Source organism: Rhincodon typus, chromosome 17 (genome assembly GCF_021869965.1).
Source record: "Rhincodon typus isolate 14 chromosome 17, sRhiTyp1.1, whole genome shotgun sequence".
In the NCBI taxonomy this organism is placed as follows: domain Eukaryota; kingdom Metazoa; phylum Chordata; class Chondrichthyes; order Orectolobiformes; family Rhincodontidae; genus Rhincodon; species Rhincodon typus.
Window position 1 is genome coordinate 15982310 of NC_063348.1, and position 15211 is coordinate 15997520.

A 15211-nucleotide genomic window follows, 5' to 3' on the forward strand; every position below is an offset into this window, starting at 1 on the left:
TTAAACCTGTTGCCCATAACATCTTTAGGGAGTTGCTCATTTTATAAACAATTACTGCTTCAGGTACTAAGGAAAGCGAGGAAGATTATTTTAGTTGCTCACAAAAATAACTCCTGAGACACTTAAGAAAGATGCCAAACAACTGCCAGTTGATACTGAATAATCTGCACTTATTTCTATTAGAAACTGATTTGAGACTGCCCAAACTCAACTCATGAGATCCCAACAGTCATCACAAAGCAGAGACTTTCATTCCATGAGACTATGCTGGGGACAAAGCCACATTTCATAGGTGAAAGAACTATTATAGGATCTTGGAATCCTTGGAACCAGGCCTTTTGGCCCATCGAGTCCACACCAAAGTGCATCTCACCCAAACCCCACCCACACACTGATTCAGTGCCTTTGATCCATATTCTTTAACCAACAAAAATCTATTGAAGGTAGACAAACTGGAGGCTGGAAGAACACAGCAAGCCAGGCAGCATGTGGACGAAATGAGAAGTCAACATTCCGGGTTTTACTCTTCTTCAGGATCTGAGATACAGATCAATCAAAGGGGCTGATTGCTTTTGTGTTTAATTTGTATGATACAATATTAGTGCATCAGCATCTTTACACAGTGAACCACTGGCAAAAAAAAAGCCAGATTATATTTCTTGATAAGGCAAAGAATAATGGTATTGATAACATATTTCTCACGCAGACATAGGAAGCAACATAGTTGGATACTCTTGGCACTCAGTTACATCAAATAAGCAGCACAGATCCTACTAAGAGTTTGCCTCACAAATGAAACATTTATAATACTGATTACATAATATGCTTCAGAAAGAAGCCATTATTTAACATCTGTGAGAAGGTTAGTTGGAAATATCCATCTGACAGAATGCTAATTTAGCAGAAACTATGTGGCTACCATCTTGGTAATAAGCAATACACTTGAAAACGCTTTTAGGAGAATATTAACATGTCAAAAATAGATTAAGCTCAGTTTTTAATTATCAAGTATCATCCTAACAATGTGAGATCTGATCACAAATTAAAGAAACTTCTAACTTGTTTGTCTACGTTGGATTCCAGCATCTGCAGTTTTTTTGTCTCTAAAAGTCTATTGACTTCAGACTTAAAGGTGACAATTGAACCATCATCGACAGATATTTAGAAATGAGAGTGTTTCAGATTTATACTATTTGTGAAAATGTCTCTAATTCTCTAATTATCTATCAAAGGAGCTGATTGAAAGTAAGAAATCAGGTGAGGAATTGAAACTAGCCTCAGTACTATGTCACAGAAGAAGGAAGAATTTGTTCAGTAATCATACACTTGATTGCACTATTCGAGTTCTGTTGGACAGCACCAGTGAACAGATGACCACCGGTACTGTTTGGCAGGTTTGAATGTTACAGGTTGAATTTTAATGGATTTTCACAGGAGATTAAATCAAGAGAAATTGCTTCGTTTTACAAATGGATCATTATATAGAAGTTATAGGTTTAAAATAGCCGGCAAACAAATGAGAGGGGAAATGAGAAAAATTTGGTTCACAAGGATTTTTAAACTCTGGAATGCATGATATGAAAAGGTGGTTTAATCAGAAACTATAGAAACTTTCAAAACAGCATCAACGCAAAGGCAACTAATTTGTACAATTATAAGGAAAAATAAGTCTGATCATAAACATGAAATAGCTTCTTCCAGCACATGGTGTGCAGCCCTTTATCCTGCAAAAATCTATGAAATTTTCATAGGAATCTGATGGCAAAATGTGGAATCACACTTTACTATAAATCTTCAGGACTGGAAAGTTAAGGGGAAGAAACAGAAAGAGCAGATAAAGAGGACAGAAATATAAACGTAGAAAGACTTACACAAGGATTAGCTATACATATTTTGACATATACTGTGACAGATACAAAATCCAACCGACCTGGTTTGTTCTCCTTTGTCAAAGTTATAGATTTGGTATCAGCTGGGATGTATTTCATTACTACAATGGTGTTAAGGACAGATCCAGCTGCTGCAGTATAGGCTGCGAATGACTCCCTGAAGGAGGCAACATCATATTAGATAAACATTATAAGTTTGCATCATACATCTGTCTTCAATGAACGCATTTACTTTCTTTACTTTAATTAGAATCAGGTCACGACATCAGATTTAGAGATATTAAGAAGTCTTTCCTTTGATCATTGTGCATAAAAGGAATCTTTGTTTCACTGCTTTACATTGGCATTGACTGCATTGACATAACTAACAGGAATCTCCACTAATCTGAGCAAATTGATTTTTTTATCCATTGTTTCAGACAGCCAACAACTCACTTCTGTAGAAATGTGAATTTCTGGATCTGCAGACAGACAATTGTGTTCCCCATTGTGTATGGTCTGAACCTAGGTATGTTCTTGTACAACATGCTTTATTCAAATATTTTACGTAGCATTATCAATCATACACATAATGGAATTTAATACAATTAGGTTCAATTGAAAATCTCTGGTTCAAAAGAATGAATAGAATAATGGCTGGAATTAACTTTAGCCATCAGCTTTTTTCTCAAGTTCTAGTAAATAATTTGATCAATTTTCTCCCTGCTTTATTACATTACGATATCTTAATTGCAGAAATTCCCACTTTCTGCATATGGAAGTGGGTGATAATTGGATGGATCTTGGATGTGAAACATGACACGGTTGTATAGATCTCTAATACTCAAATATTCAGTCTGTACATGCACCTCTAATAAATTAAAAAGGTTGCATATTTGCAGAGGGCCTTTAACATAATAAATTTTATAAAGAGCTTTAAAGATGCAATACTTATAAAAATTAGACATCGATCCAAATAAGGTAATATTAGGGCAGATAACCAAAAGTTTTCAAAGATACATGTTTGAAGCAGTGTCTTAAAGGAAAATTAGAAAAGCAGTGAAATTTTTTGGGGGTGGAGGGATCAGTGTGATTCCACCGATTGAACGTAGACAGTTGAAAGTGTGGCCACCAAATAAAACCAGGATCCTTAAGACTCAGAATTAGACGTGCACCTATATCTTGGACAGTTGTAGGGCTGGAAGAGTGATACTGTAGAGGGATTTGGATTTTGAAATAGAATTTCAAAATTGAAGTGTTGCTGTAAGCAAGTACAGGAATGAAAGGGGAAAGGGAAATGGTGCAAGTCGGGATACAGGCAGCCGACATTTGGATTAGCTCAAATTTACAGAGGATTAACTGTGCCAGGCTAGCCCAGAGCACGAAAGGATAGTCAAATCAAGAAGTAACAAAGGCATGAATCAGGGTTTCATTAGTAAATGACTGAGGCAGATATAAAGTTTTGTCTTAGTGACAGTAAAACAAAGCAAAGTATTGCTGATGTTGGAAATTTCAAATAAAAACAAAGAGCTCGAGGAACTCACAGGTCTGACACCATCCCCAAAGAGAGAAACAGAGTTAACATCCAATGATTCTTGTTTGGAACTGAAGAGAATTGTGTAAAAGCGATGGATTTTATTTTATACCATAGAAAATAATAGGGAGGAGCAAGTGGAACAGAAAGGAAAGTCAGTGGAAGGTTAGAGGCCGAGAGAGATTAGAGATCACAGATATCACAAACTAAAGGCAAAGGGAGCGACTAAGATGCTGGTCTTAGTGACAGCATAGATTTGTGATCAGAAACCCAACCTGGAGTCAAACGTGATATCAAAGTCTTGGTCAGACTCAGACAGTTGCCAGGGAGTTGGCATCCTAAGAACAAAATTGGAGCAAAGACGGAAGACAATGGCTTTGGTTTGCCCCACATTTAATTCGAGAAAATTTTTGTTACAGCACTGCATGTTGGATAAGCTGTAGTTAGTGATGTAGAACTAGTTGCTATTAGTGTAAATGTGTAAAATTTCACTGTGCTTTTGGACAATGCTACAAAGAGGAAGCACATAGATGAGAAATTGGAGGGGTCAAGGATAAACCTTCGTAAGACACAACAGGTATATGTTGCAAGTGCACGAAGAGAAGCCATTGCCAGCTAACAATCAAATATGAGGAAGAGATTTTAAGGGACAATAGCACAGAGCATAAACATTGCTCAAAGGAGACGTGAAGTTGAAGCCATTTGTTTTGCACTAATCCTAACTAGGACATAAGAAACATACAATATTTTAAGAATATAAAGAAGGAATTTGTATTTACATAATACCTTTCACATTGTTGCATCTCCCAATATAATCTGAACGCAATGAATTTTGTGAAGTTTTGTAGCGAAGACAGCAACTAATTAGTACATAGAAAGGTCGCACAAATGGCAATGAGATAGATGAAAGTACATTTGCTATTCAAGCTAGTGATCTTTCCATCTGCAACCTACATTCAATAATGATATAAAATTTATTGCAGAGTACTGCTTGAAATGATATTGTCATCCAATTATCACAAAGATTCTGTACTTCGATAACATTCACCTGCTAATTCAATTGCCTCTTCTGAACTCTCTCGTGGACAGCTTTTCAAACCCAATGCTCAGCTTGTTTACTTGAACGGCACTCGTGACTATCCACTAACATACAACAACCAGTTTCTGAAATCGACTGAGTAAGTCAAAATTCAAAATAAACTAACCGATAAGTTTACCATCTCTACTTGGAGTCCATTTTTACACATAAGGCTCATCTCCTCTCCCTCTGCTATCCAGTGTGTAATATGACGTCCCTGTTTGGCTTGCTTACCATACATACCTAGTTGCTCACTATAATCATGCATCAGGCACACTGCACCCTATTCCCACCCCTTAGTTTACCCATATCTTCAAATCATTCAGATGAAATAGCATTATCAACAAACAAAATTAGTGACAAAATTGTGTTGCCAATTCACTCTGAGTTGGTCTATCTGCCAACATAGAATCTCTCTTTGAGATATTCATTTTGGTCAAACTTGTGATATTCCACGGTGGCTCAGTGGTTAGCACTGCTACCTCACAGCACCAGGGACCCGGGTTCAATTCCACCCTCTGGTGACTGCCTGTGTTGAGTTTGCACATACTCCCCGTGTCTGCGTGGGTTTCCTCTGGGTGCTCCGGTTTTCTCCCACAGTCCAAAGATGTGCAGGTTAGGTGGATTGGCCTTGCTAAATTGCCCATAGTGTTCAGGGATGTGTAGATTAGGTGTATTATAGGGATGCTCTGAGGGTTGGTGTGGACTTGTTGGGCTGAAGGGCCTGTTTCCACACTGTAGGGATCTATGATCGATGATCTATTCCTCTGATTTTTCATGACGAACTAGCTGTCTTGAAGTGTGGATTACAGAGTCTCCAAGAAATCACTATACCTGATTGTCAGGCTTCAATTAGCAAGGTTGTAGTACGGTACGTCTCAAAGGAATTCAAACTAAGCAGGGAGGGTACACTTTAAATCTTCACCCATGAGGCCTTCTTGACAATTATAAATTTGTTTGTAGACAGAGTTGAAACTTTGGTGAGGATTTTTTTACTTACGCGCTAACCATTTTGCAGAAATCCTTGACTATGCTGCCAAGAGCACGCTCAGAGCAGTTGCGATTTATGATAAAGCTGAAATTTTTTGTAATAGTCAACATTGCTTAGATTATGAAAAGTTGATTCATTGGTGAATTTATTTATTCACCAATGATTCATTTATTCAATTCAATAGCAGATGCAATTACATGGTTTAGGGCTCATCACCAAGAAATATTAAGTTTAGAGTAGGATTTGAAACATTCCAATGGATACAGTAGTGGAAGCAGAATCGTTTGAGGTCTTCAAAAGAGAATTGGATAATAATGTAAATAGAAAAGAAAATGCAAGGTACAGTGGAGTGGAACTAAGTGAGCTGTTCTTGCAGATAGTCAGCATGGACACAATGGTCTAAATAACTTTCTTACGTGATAATTGTTCTACAATTATAGGAAAATGTGGTGATGGGTTGGATGTGAAGGATGGGGCCACACATAGGCAAGTAACAGAACGTAGTTTCTTATTCACTAAAACAACTATTCTGGATGGTCTAACAGATTGAAATAACAAAGAAAACCCATTTGGAATTGGAATCACACAGCATAATTAGTCAAACATAAGGCAAATAAGAATATAAGAACATAAGAACTAGGCACAATAGTGGACAATTCAATACCTTGAGCCAGTTCTGCCTGTTGATATGATCATAATTCATCTCATCTTGACCTCAACTCCACTTTCCTGCCTGCTCTCAATAACCCTTCCATCCATTAATTAAAAATGAGTTAATTTGAGGAGGAGATAGACAACATCCCAGCACCTACTGCACTCTGGGGTAGTGAATTCCATAGATTCATGATCCTTTAAAAGAAGTAATTTCTTTTCATCACTGTTTTAAATTTGCTACTCTTCATCCAAAAATTATGACTTGTATGCAGCCAACCATATAAATTGGTCAACTATATCTGAAGTCTGCCATAGAATAAACAAACTTCCTTCATTTATCCCCAGGGTTGATACTATTTTTAATTAATCTAGATTTGATATAACTACTTAAAATAATATAATATATCACTGAAATCTCTGGTTTTTCTAACAACCACCCTACCATTTCACATAGCTCTGACATCTCCACAACTACTACCTCCAACAGTGTAGAATCATGTGAGAACACACACAGTTTTATTTGATAAAAAGTGCTCATTTGAGTATGATCCAAATTATGGTTCCCTTGGAACTTTAACCAAATTAAAAGGAGGAGAGTAAGGAAAAATAATTTTGTTTTCTGAAGAAATCATTCAGGAAGGAACAGCAAGGACAAATGGATTTTTTTTAAAACAGTCAAAACACCACAGAAAGAATAAACAGTCCTGCATGCCAGTTTCCTATCACTTAAAAATACTCCTGCTGTTTAGAAGTATAAATGCCAGGAAGTGGTTGAGTGTTGACTACAACATTCTGGATCTAATTAAATGCAAACCAAACACAGTGTTGGGTGTTCAGGATGTACCACTTCCTCCTTCCCACTCTCTATAAACCTGACAACAATCCAAACTATCAGAGTGCAAGCCCAAATATACATACAATGAACTGTGAGCTGTTTAGCAGGCAAAAAAAGAATCAAGCTTGTCTCTTCCATTCTAAACATCTCCATGTTGCCACAACACTTTAAATGTAGCAAATATAAACTGTCTTTCTAAAAGTAACAGTATTTTGAACACTAATAAAAGAAATTATGTTGTCAATCATGCTTGTACCCACTACTTCCAATCCGTGATGATCCACTCGCCTCATACCACACAGAGCCACAGATCCAGGGAAGTTTACAGGACAGAAGACCTTGTCTGTGTCACTGTTTATTAAAGCAATCCAAAACTAATCCCACTTCCTTACTCTTTACCCACAGCTCTGTATTTTTCTCCAATTCAAATATTTATCCACTTTTACTTTAAAAGATGGAATAGTCCCTGTCTCAATTACTCCTTGTCAAAGCATTCCAACTTCAACAACTCTCTGCATAAACATTTTTGCTCTTAGTACTATTTCTTTGTAAATTCAGAATTCCCCTTCATTCACGCTCTTTACAGAAAAATTTTTCTTTACTCACCAACATAATTTAAAAGAAACCTCATTAAATTTCTTCTCAGCTTTCTGTTAGTCCCAATATCTCAATTTTCTCATACCCATAGTTTCTCATCACTTCTTCCTTAACTACCTTTGTCTTTTCCATAGTTTTTAATAACTTTTCTGTGGCATCGTAAATAGTACATAATGATCTAACTGCTGCATCTAACCATGAAGAAATATATTTCCTATTGTTCTTGTACTCTACATTGCTATTTATAAACCCTAAATTTTTTTTGCCTAATGCCTACTTTCAAGAATTGAGATCTTTGTACCTTCTTGTGTTTTTTTTTTACATACTTTTTTGTATCATTTCTTTTACCATATGTTCACAACTTTTATTGCCTCTTAAAATGAACACCTTATACCTCTGCATTAAATTGTGTCTGCCACCTGCCTATTCTGTTTACCTACCCATGTCCTTACAAAGGCTTTTACAATTGCTTTCTCTGTTAGGAAAACATCACATTTCTGTGATACTCCAAAGGCACACTAATTTGGTCTTGAGACTTTGAAGAGATCGAGTGCTACAATCAACTTTCCTGAATCATGAAGGAAGAAGAGACCATCCTGTGAAAATCTAATTGAAAAGAAACTGAGGTCTGCAAACCAGAACATCCAAGGTTCAATTTCAATTTTTGGGTCCTTTTTGACTTGGCTTATCTTGGCAGCGAGAGGTTCAAATTTTATAATTAGCCCTAGGCTGAGGGAGGTGTTCAGAGTGGAGGATTGGTCTGGGGCAGGAGAGTGGTGAAGCAATAAAAAACATCAATGTTTGTCACTCTTGATTTCTACCTAATGATCAACTGTACAAGTTGGGGTGGACGGAAAGAGAAGGGAAGGAGGAAGACAACACCATTTGAGCATAGGATCTGTCCTGACACCACAATTCTCCAAAAGGTCAATACTGTCAATACTGACTAGCCAAGCTCACCATGCATATTTAGAGGTGAGAGTTACTTTCAATCCATCACAAAGCTGCCAAGGCCTCCATAGAATCAACAGCATCCTTTTCAGCTGGTTTATACCTTGATTTAAATAACTCATCAGTGCCACCAACAACAAAATTGTGGCTAATTAGCATCAACTAATGTAAAACGGATCCACAAAAATTGAAGACGTACTATTTCTGATTTGATGTTTACATCAAATGTAACCATTCATCTTAGCAATTCATCTCAGTGAGGCCAGTGGTTGCAGTGCTACAGATGGCCTTGGAATTATGAAGCAAGGAAAGGATAATCAGGCAGGGTTCCTGCTTCAATTGTGACTCCACTATAAAATATGGGGGCAGACATCAAATGATGACAGGATGACAGGATCAAGTTCAGTTGTTCCATCTTCTACAGCCGACTCCACCCTGATGGCATTTACTGGCTAGGTTTATATAAACTATGGTCACTTGAGTTAGGTACATTAGAGTTCATAGGATCTGCCAAGAGAAAGGGAAGAAAGAGAAGAAGCAGTGAAGAATGGTCTGCTTTAATTTCCTCCTCATCAGGTGTTGAATGAACTGGGCTGTTCTTAGCTTGACATAAGAATGTCCTTAGTGATTTAGAAAAATTTGCAGGCTGTGTGGCATTTGCCTGAACTTGCTAAGAGGGCTGTTCAGTGCTAAATGATCTGTATTTATCAGTCAGCATGTGTGAACAGGAACCAAGCAGCAGTATACAGTCTGAAAGAAAGCTTTCCTGTCACTGAGCTGTGAACTGTGATTGACACCAGACAACTTCACCCCTGTAAAAGTGCCAGTTGTACACACTTCCTTCATTGATCTTGTGTAATACAATCCCAATTCAAAGGTGGTGTGGGGAATTTTTTTTAAAACATTGCAACTCGTTAAGATCTGGAATGCACTGTCTGTGAATGTGGTAAAGACAATTCAATCAACCCTTTCAAAAGAGGAATTGGATAAACACCCTGAAGAGAAAAATTTCTCAGTACTACGGGAATTGTAGTAGAATGGGACTAGCTGAATTGCTCTTGCAGGAGGTGAGATTGAATGAGAGGTAAAAGATCTCCTCTTTACTATAATCATTGCACAACTCTATGCTTGTTACCTTCTACGTAATCCACCATTTAGTAGTCTGTAATACAATGTGAGTTGTCGAAAGTGCAAGTACTCCAACAGTTGTCTATTATCCTGGGTCTCCCTCGTCGGTGGCATTGTGGGTGCACAAAATGGACTGCACTGATTCAAGAAGGAAACTCACCACCTTCTCGACAGCAATTGGGATGGACAATGAATGCTAGCCCAGTCAGTGATGCCCACATACCATTCGTGAATAAAAAATATATAAATTCTTGTATGCATTACAATGTTTAATGTGCATAACAATGTTTATCACCATTACAAACGTATACAACACACTATTGTTACAAAGTTGTGTAGAGTGTGTGGTTCCTTTAAGAGATAAAGTACTTTTCTAAGCTTATACAGAAAAAAAAAGTGTCTGCATGTAGCTGAAGACGTACAGCCAGCTCAACTATTGAAACATGTATCAATTAGCTGTGTGACTGGAAACCTTGGGCTTGTTTTGACGTTTTGGCAGTGGGCTGGAATCAGCCAATTAATTTAAACAAAGCACTTAGTGATTGAAAGCCAATTGAATTTAAATCCGATGGTTTTTACAACCTCAGACCAGTGCTATTGAAAGGAAATTGATATGTCATCCAAGGTATGTAAGGAGAGGGTTTTTGAAAATCAGGGTGGGAACGAACTGCCATCTGAGAAATAAGTACCTAGCTCTCACGTGAAATCGCTAAGCTCTCTAAGAGAATACCATTTTATCCATAAAAGGTACCATGGCACTTCTAACTAAGTCTTCACAGAGAAAACATCCCTGACAGCAGGATCAGCAGAAGAAAGGTGTTTATGTCTTGAACAGCAGAAGAAAGGCGTTTAGGACTGGAGACCCAGTGGAGAAGGCAGAGCATTCTGGAAGACACATTCTGTGTAGACTTTGAGATACTAAGTTTTAATTTTTTTTTTACTACATGGGTTATATAAGTGGGACCTGTGTTTATTGGAATAGCATACCAGTAGAATTTTGTTCAGTTAGGGAATAGTTAGGAGTTGGGGGGAATTGTTCAGTTTGTTAGTAGTTCTGTTAATTTGTTCACAGTTAGGGTTAATTAAAAAAATTGTTACTTGTTACTTATAAAGTGAATGTCAGGGATTTTCTTTCATTTAACATCCTCTTCTCCGGAAGACTACACAGTCAGTTATTGCCCTGGAATTAACCGCAAGCATGTGATGTCTTGAGCTCACTTTCAACTCCTCAAGAAACAGAATGAACTTTTCAGGTTGGTGAGAGTTGACTCTTGGAACTGCAATCAATGACCTGAACAATTAACGCTGTTTCCCTCCACAAATGCTGCTGACTGCTCAGTGTCTTCAGAATTTTGTCCTTATAACTCTCTATTACACTGTGTATAACTTACTTATATTATGTGGAGTTGCAGTGTGCCTTTACTTTAAGTCAATATTGTACTTCAAAGTTTAAATTTTGAATTATTGTTCAATGATCAAGAATGAAATTCTCAGACAGAACAGAATGATATGACAGAAAACAAGATGGCCAAACTGGTGTAATGCAGCGATTTTAAGCATCTGTGGAGGGTAAAGCTATGGGCTTTTGATCCACAGGTGGTACAAATGCAAGTGGTGTTGCGGTCTGACATGAATATTTCAAATTCTTGTTCTTTACATTCCAACCCTAAATATTCAATGCATTTCATACAACTGAGCTGCTTGCTACATAGATCATGGCCTGGAACCCCCATGTCATCTTTGATTTCCCAGTATTACCTGAGGTGTATTCTAGTATCAATGGAAATATTTTGACATAGTGTCACCATGAAAACATCAACAGGGAGACTGAAACCACAAAAAGGAGAAAGACTGGGACACGATGAAACTTGTCCAAGTAAAGCTGATGAGTGTTTAAAGGCAGCCTTTTTGCAACAAATTGCCTATTGCTACAGAAGGACAGGGAAGTTAATTGGAAAAGACGACCAAATCAAACAACAATTCTACACTGTAATCACATATTACAATATCTTCCTAATGCTCAGATTCTGGCCTACTTTAAAATGGAACCAGCATGCATTTTGATTTGCAATTTCCTTCCGTCCTGTAGCACTGGTTCTTCCTAAAATATTTTTTCATTGACGCAACCGCATTCAGTATCAGTGGCCAGTCTTCGCATGGACCTCTAGATAGTCAGTACTGGCAATGCCACATGTTAATGGGGACCATGTTCCTTACATGGTACACATGCACATCACTGGACAGTTATCAAAAATAGAATCATAATCTTTAACTCAGACTCTAAAGACAACCACAGCATCCCAACCAACATGCCAATTGAGTTTTCTACCTCTGCATACAATAGGGATTCATGTCATTGTGTCATGACGTACAGCACAACTCATTACTTGCACGTATATTGCAGACCCCCCTCCCCTCTCCGGGTCAAAGAATCATGCCTTGATACTCAGTGCTTAGTGATCAAAGCATGCCGGGTACAAAGTGGCAAAAATAGTCAGAAACAAAAACAGAAATTACTGGAAAAGTTCAACAGGTCTGGCAACATCTGTGGAGAGAAATCAGAGTTAACGTTTCAGGTCAAGTGACCTTTCCAACCTGAAACACTAACTCCGATTTCTCTCCGCAGCCAGCCCTGTTGAGCTACTCCAGAAATTTCTGTTTTTGTTTCTGATTCATAGCATCTGCAGTATTTTTTCAGTTTTTACTAAACATAGTCAGAACTTTGATATGACAGGCAGGTCAGAACGAGGGAAAATGCAGAGCTGAGAGCCGCCAATGTAGGTCAGAACCATTGTAAGACAGATAGGCCAGAATCATCAGGGGTAGATTCAAGCCACTGTGCAACAGAAATCCAAATCACTATATGGGAGGGCAAGGCTGAAGTATGGCCACAAAAACAGGTGTAAGAAACTTGCGGTAATGATGAGTGGAAGCATGCAGAAGATTGTAAAAGGCTGCTGCTAAATCTGCAATACTGTGTTGAAACAATTTCCTCTTTCTCTTGCATGAGGAGAGAGAAATCTACCATGGATTTATTTTTGAGTAGATGATGCTTGTGTGTTTGAATTTGTGACTTTGTGACTTGGATTGAAGGAAATCAATCAAATTGGATTTGGAAAACCAGGCTTAACACTTTCACCAATCCTTGAGATCCTTGTTACCAGCGACAGTTGCACACGTGGATATTAGGAAGTATAGTACATATAATACTTATTTTGGTTGCTAGGTATGAAACACAACATTTCCCTAAGCAACAGTCCCTAATCCTTACCTCATTCCATTGTTTCTTCTGGGAGAAATTGCCTTAAGAGTCGAATAAGTGACTTTAATGATTTACAGTTCCAATTTACATTATTCTAATGGGGAAAAATAACTTGAACTTTTCTAGTATCTAATCCCAATTTGTATCAAGGACCCCCATACAAATCAAAGCCAACGCTGCAAAATTAAGATGAAAAATACTCAGAGAACACGGCAAAGGCAGAGATTATGGTTTCAAGTTGTTGAACTCAGTGTTGAGTCCAGAGAATGCAGAGTGCTAAGTTAAAGATAAGGCTTGTGTCGGGCTTTAGTGAAACTGTAGCAAGACATGAATGGAGGGGTCAACATGAGAAAATGATGGGGGAAATTAAAACAACAAGCAACTGGAAGCTCAGGGTCATGCTTGCAGACTGAATGGACGGATTCCGTAAAGTGATCACCCAGTCAGGGTACAGCCTTCCAAATGTAGAAACCACATTGAAAATGTAAATACAATAAACTAAATTGAAATAAGTTAAAAAAAAAAATGCAGGGGAGGCAATGGCCTGGTGGTATTATTGCTGGAGTGTTAATCCAGAGGCCTGGATAACATTCTGGAGACCCAGGTTTGAATCCCACCACGGCAGATGGTGGAATTTGAAATCAATAAAATACCTGGAATTAAGAATCAAATGATGACCATGAATGCATTGCCGATTGTTGGAAAAAATCCACCTGGTTCGCTAATGTCCTTTAGGAGAGGAAACTGTCATCCTTACCTGGCCTACATGTGACTCTAGACCCACAGCAATGTGGTTGACTCTGAACTGCCCTCTAGGCAATTAGGGATGGACAATAAATGCTGCCTAGCCAGTGAAGTCCTCATCCCGTTAATGAATAAAGGAAAATCATTGTTGAACATGGAACTAGTGCTTGAGGCCTTGAACTAAGAATGGAGGAGGTATAAAGTCAGGTGCTGCATCTCTTACATTTGCTTCAAAAGGTGCTGTATGGAAGGGAGCGGGTGTTACAGGTGACAGAGATGAACCTGACTGTCAAGGAGAGAATGTTCTTTACAGAGCATTCATGCTGACATCTTGCTGGAATGGGCAGAAATAGAGGAGGATAATCCATGGAGTAGAGGCTAGTAGGGTGAAAGTGAGCTCAAGGCGAACATAATAATAGTTCTGGGAGGATGGAGCAGACATGAGGACAGAAGTGTGTGAGATGGATCATTTTCATAGCATCCCTACAGTGTGGAAGAAGATCATTCGACCCTCCAAAGACCATCTTACTCAGGCCCATTCCCCTAACCTATCCCTGCAATCCTGCATTCCTATGGCTAATCCACCTGGTCTGCACATTCCTGGACACTATGGGCAACTTAGCATGGCCAATCCACCAAACCTGCACATCTTTGGACTGTGGGAGGAAACTAGAACACCAGAAGGAAACCCACACAGACACGGGGAGAATGTGCAAATTCCACACAGAGGTCATCAGAGGAGGGTATAGAACCCAGGTCCCTGACTCTGTGAGGCAGCAGTGCTAACCACTGAGCCACCATGCCCTGTCCATCATCTTGGCTGGGAGTTCTCAGTTAAGGAAAAAGGGAGACATTTTGGAACTGCTGATGAGAATGCTTGCATCAGCTAAATAGAAACAAAGAGATGGAGAAACTAGGAGAATGGAATGGACTTCTTACAGAAAGCTGGGTGTGAAGTAGTGCAGTTAAGACAGCTGTGGGAGAGCAAAGATTTGTACTTAACATTAGGCTACAGCCTATTTTTAAAGGGGAGAAAGAAATGTTGCAGAAGAGAAGAGAGGAGTCAAAGATGAATCAGATGAAGGTGTTAGAAGGGTGATGATTATAAACAAAAATCAAATTTTTACTTCATGATGAGAGCAAAGAGTGACACGGATGCAGTCATCAATGTACTGGAAAAAGGAAAGAAGGGTACTGGAGTAGCACTGGAATAATTAATGTTTAACTGTCTCAGACAAAGAAAGGTATCTGGGACCCATGGTGAAACATTATATTTGAAGAAAGTCAGAAGTTGTTCAGAGTGAGAACAACCTTGGCCAGGCAATGTGAGTGGTAGATGAAATGGATTGGTTGGGCTTCATTCAAGGAAGAAGCAGAGAGCTTTGAGATTGTCCTTGTGGGGAATGGAGGTCGAGGGAATAGACATCCATAGTGAGGTGGTGATAGTTAGGGTTAGGATCTGGAAATTGTTGAAATGACATAGGACATCAAAAGAGTCACAGATGTACATAAGAACAGACCTTACAAGACAAGAAAAATATTTGCAGCTGCAATAGGAAGAAGTAAGTT

The 15211-nt window shown here is 38.5% G+C and overlaps 1 protein-coding gene across 1 annotated transcript in view; it reads right to left on the bottom strand.

Moving 5' to 3' along the window:
- slc22a18 (solute carrier family 22 member 18) overlaps positions 1–15211 on the bottom strand; it is an 85203-nt gene that overhangs the window by 36055 nt on the left and 33937 nt on the right. The window contains exon 5 of the mRNA XM_020532240.2: positions 1931–2046. Coding sequence (XP_020387829.1) covers positions 1931–2046 — 116 coding nt within the window. The remainder of the gene's footprint in view (positions 1–1930; positions 2047–15211) is intronic.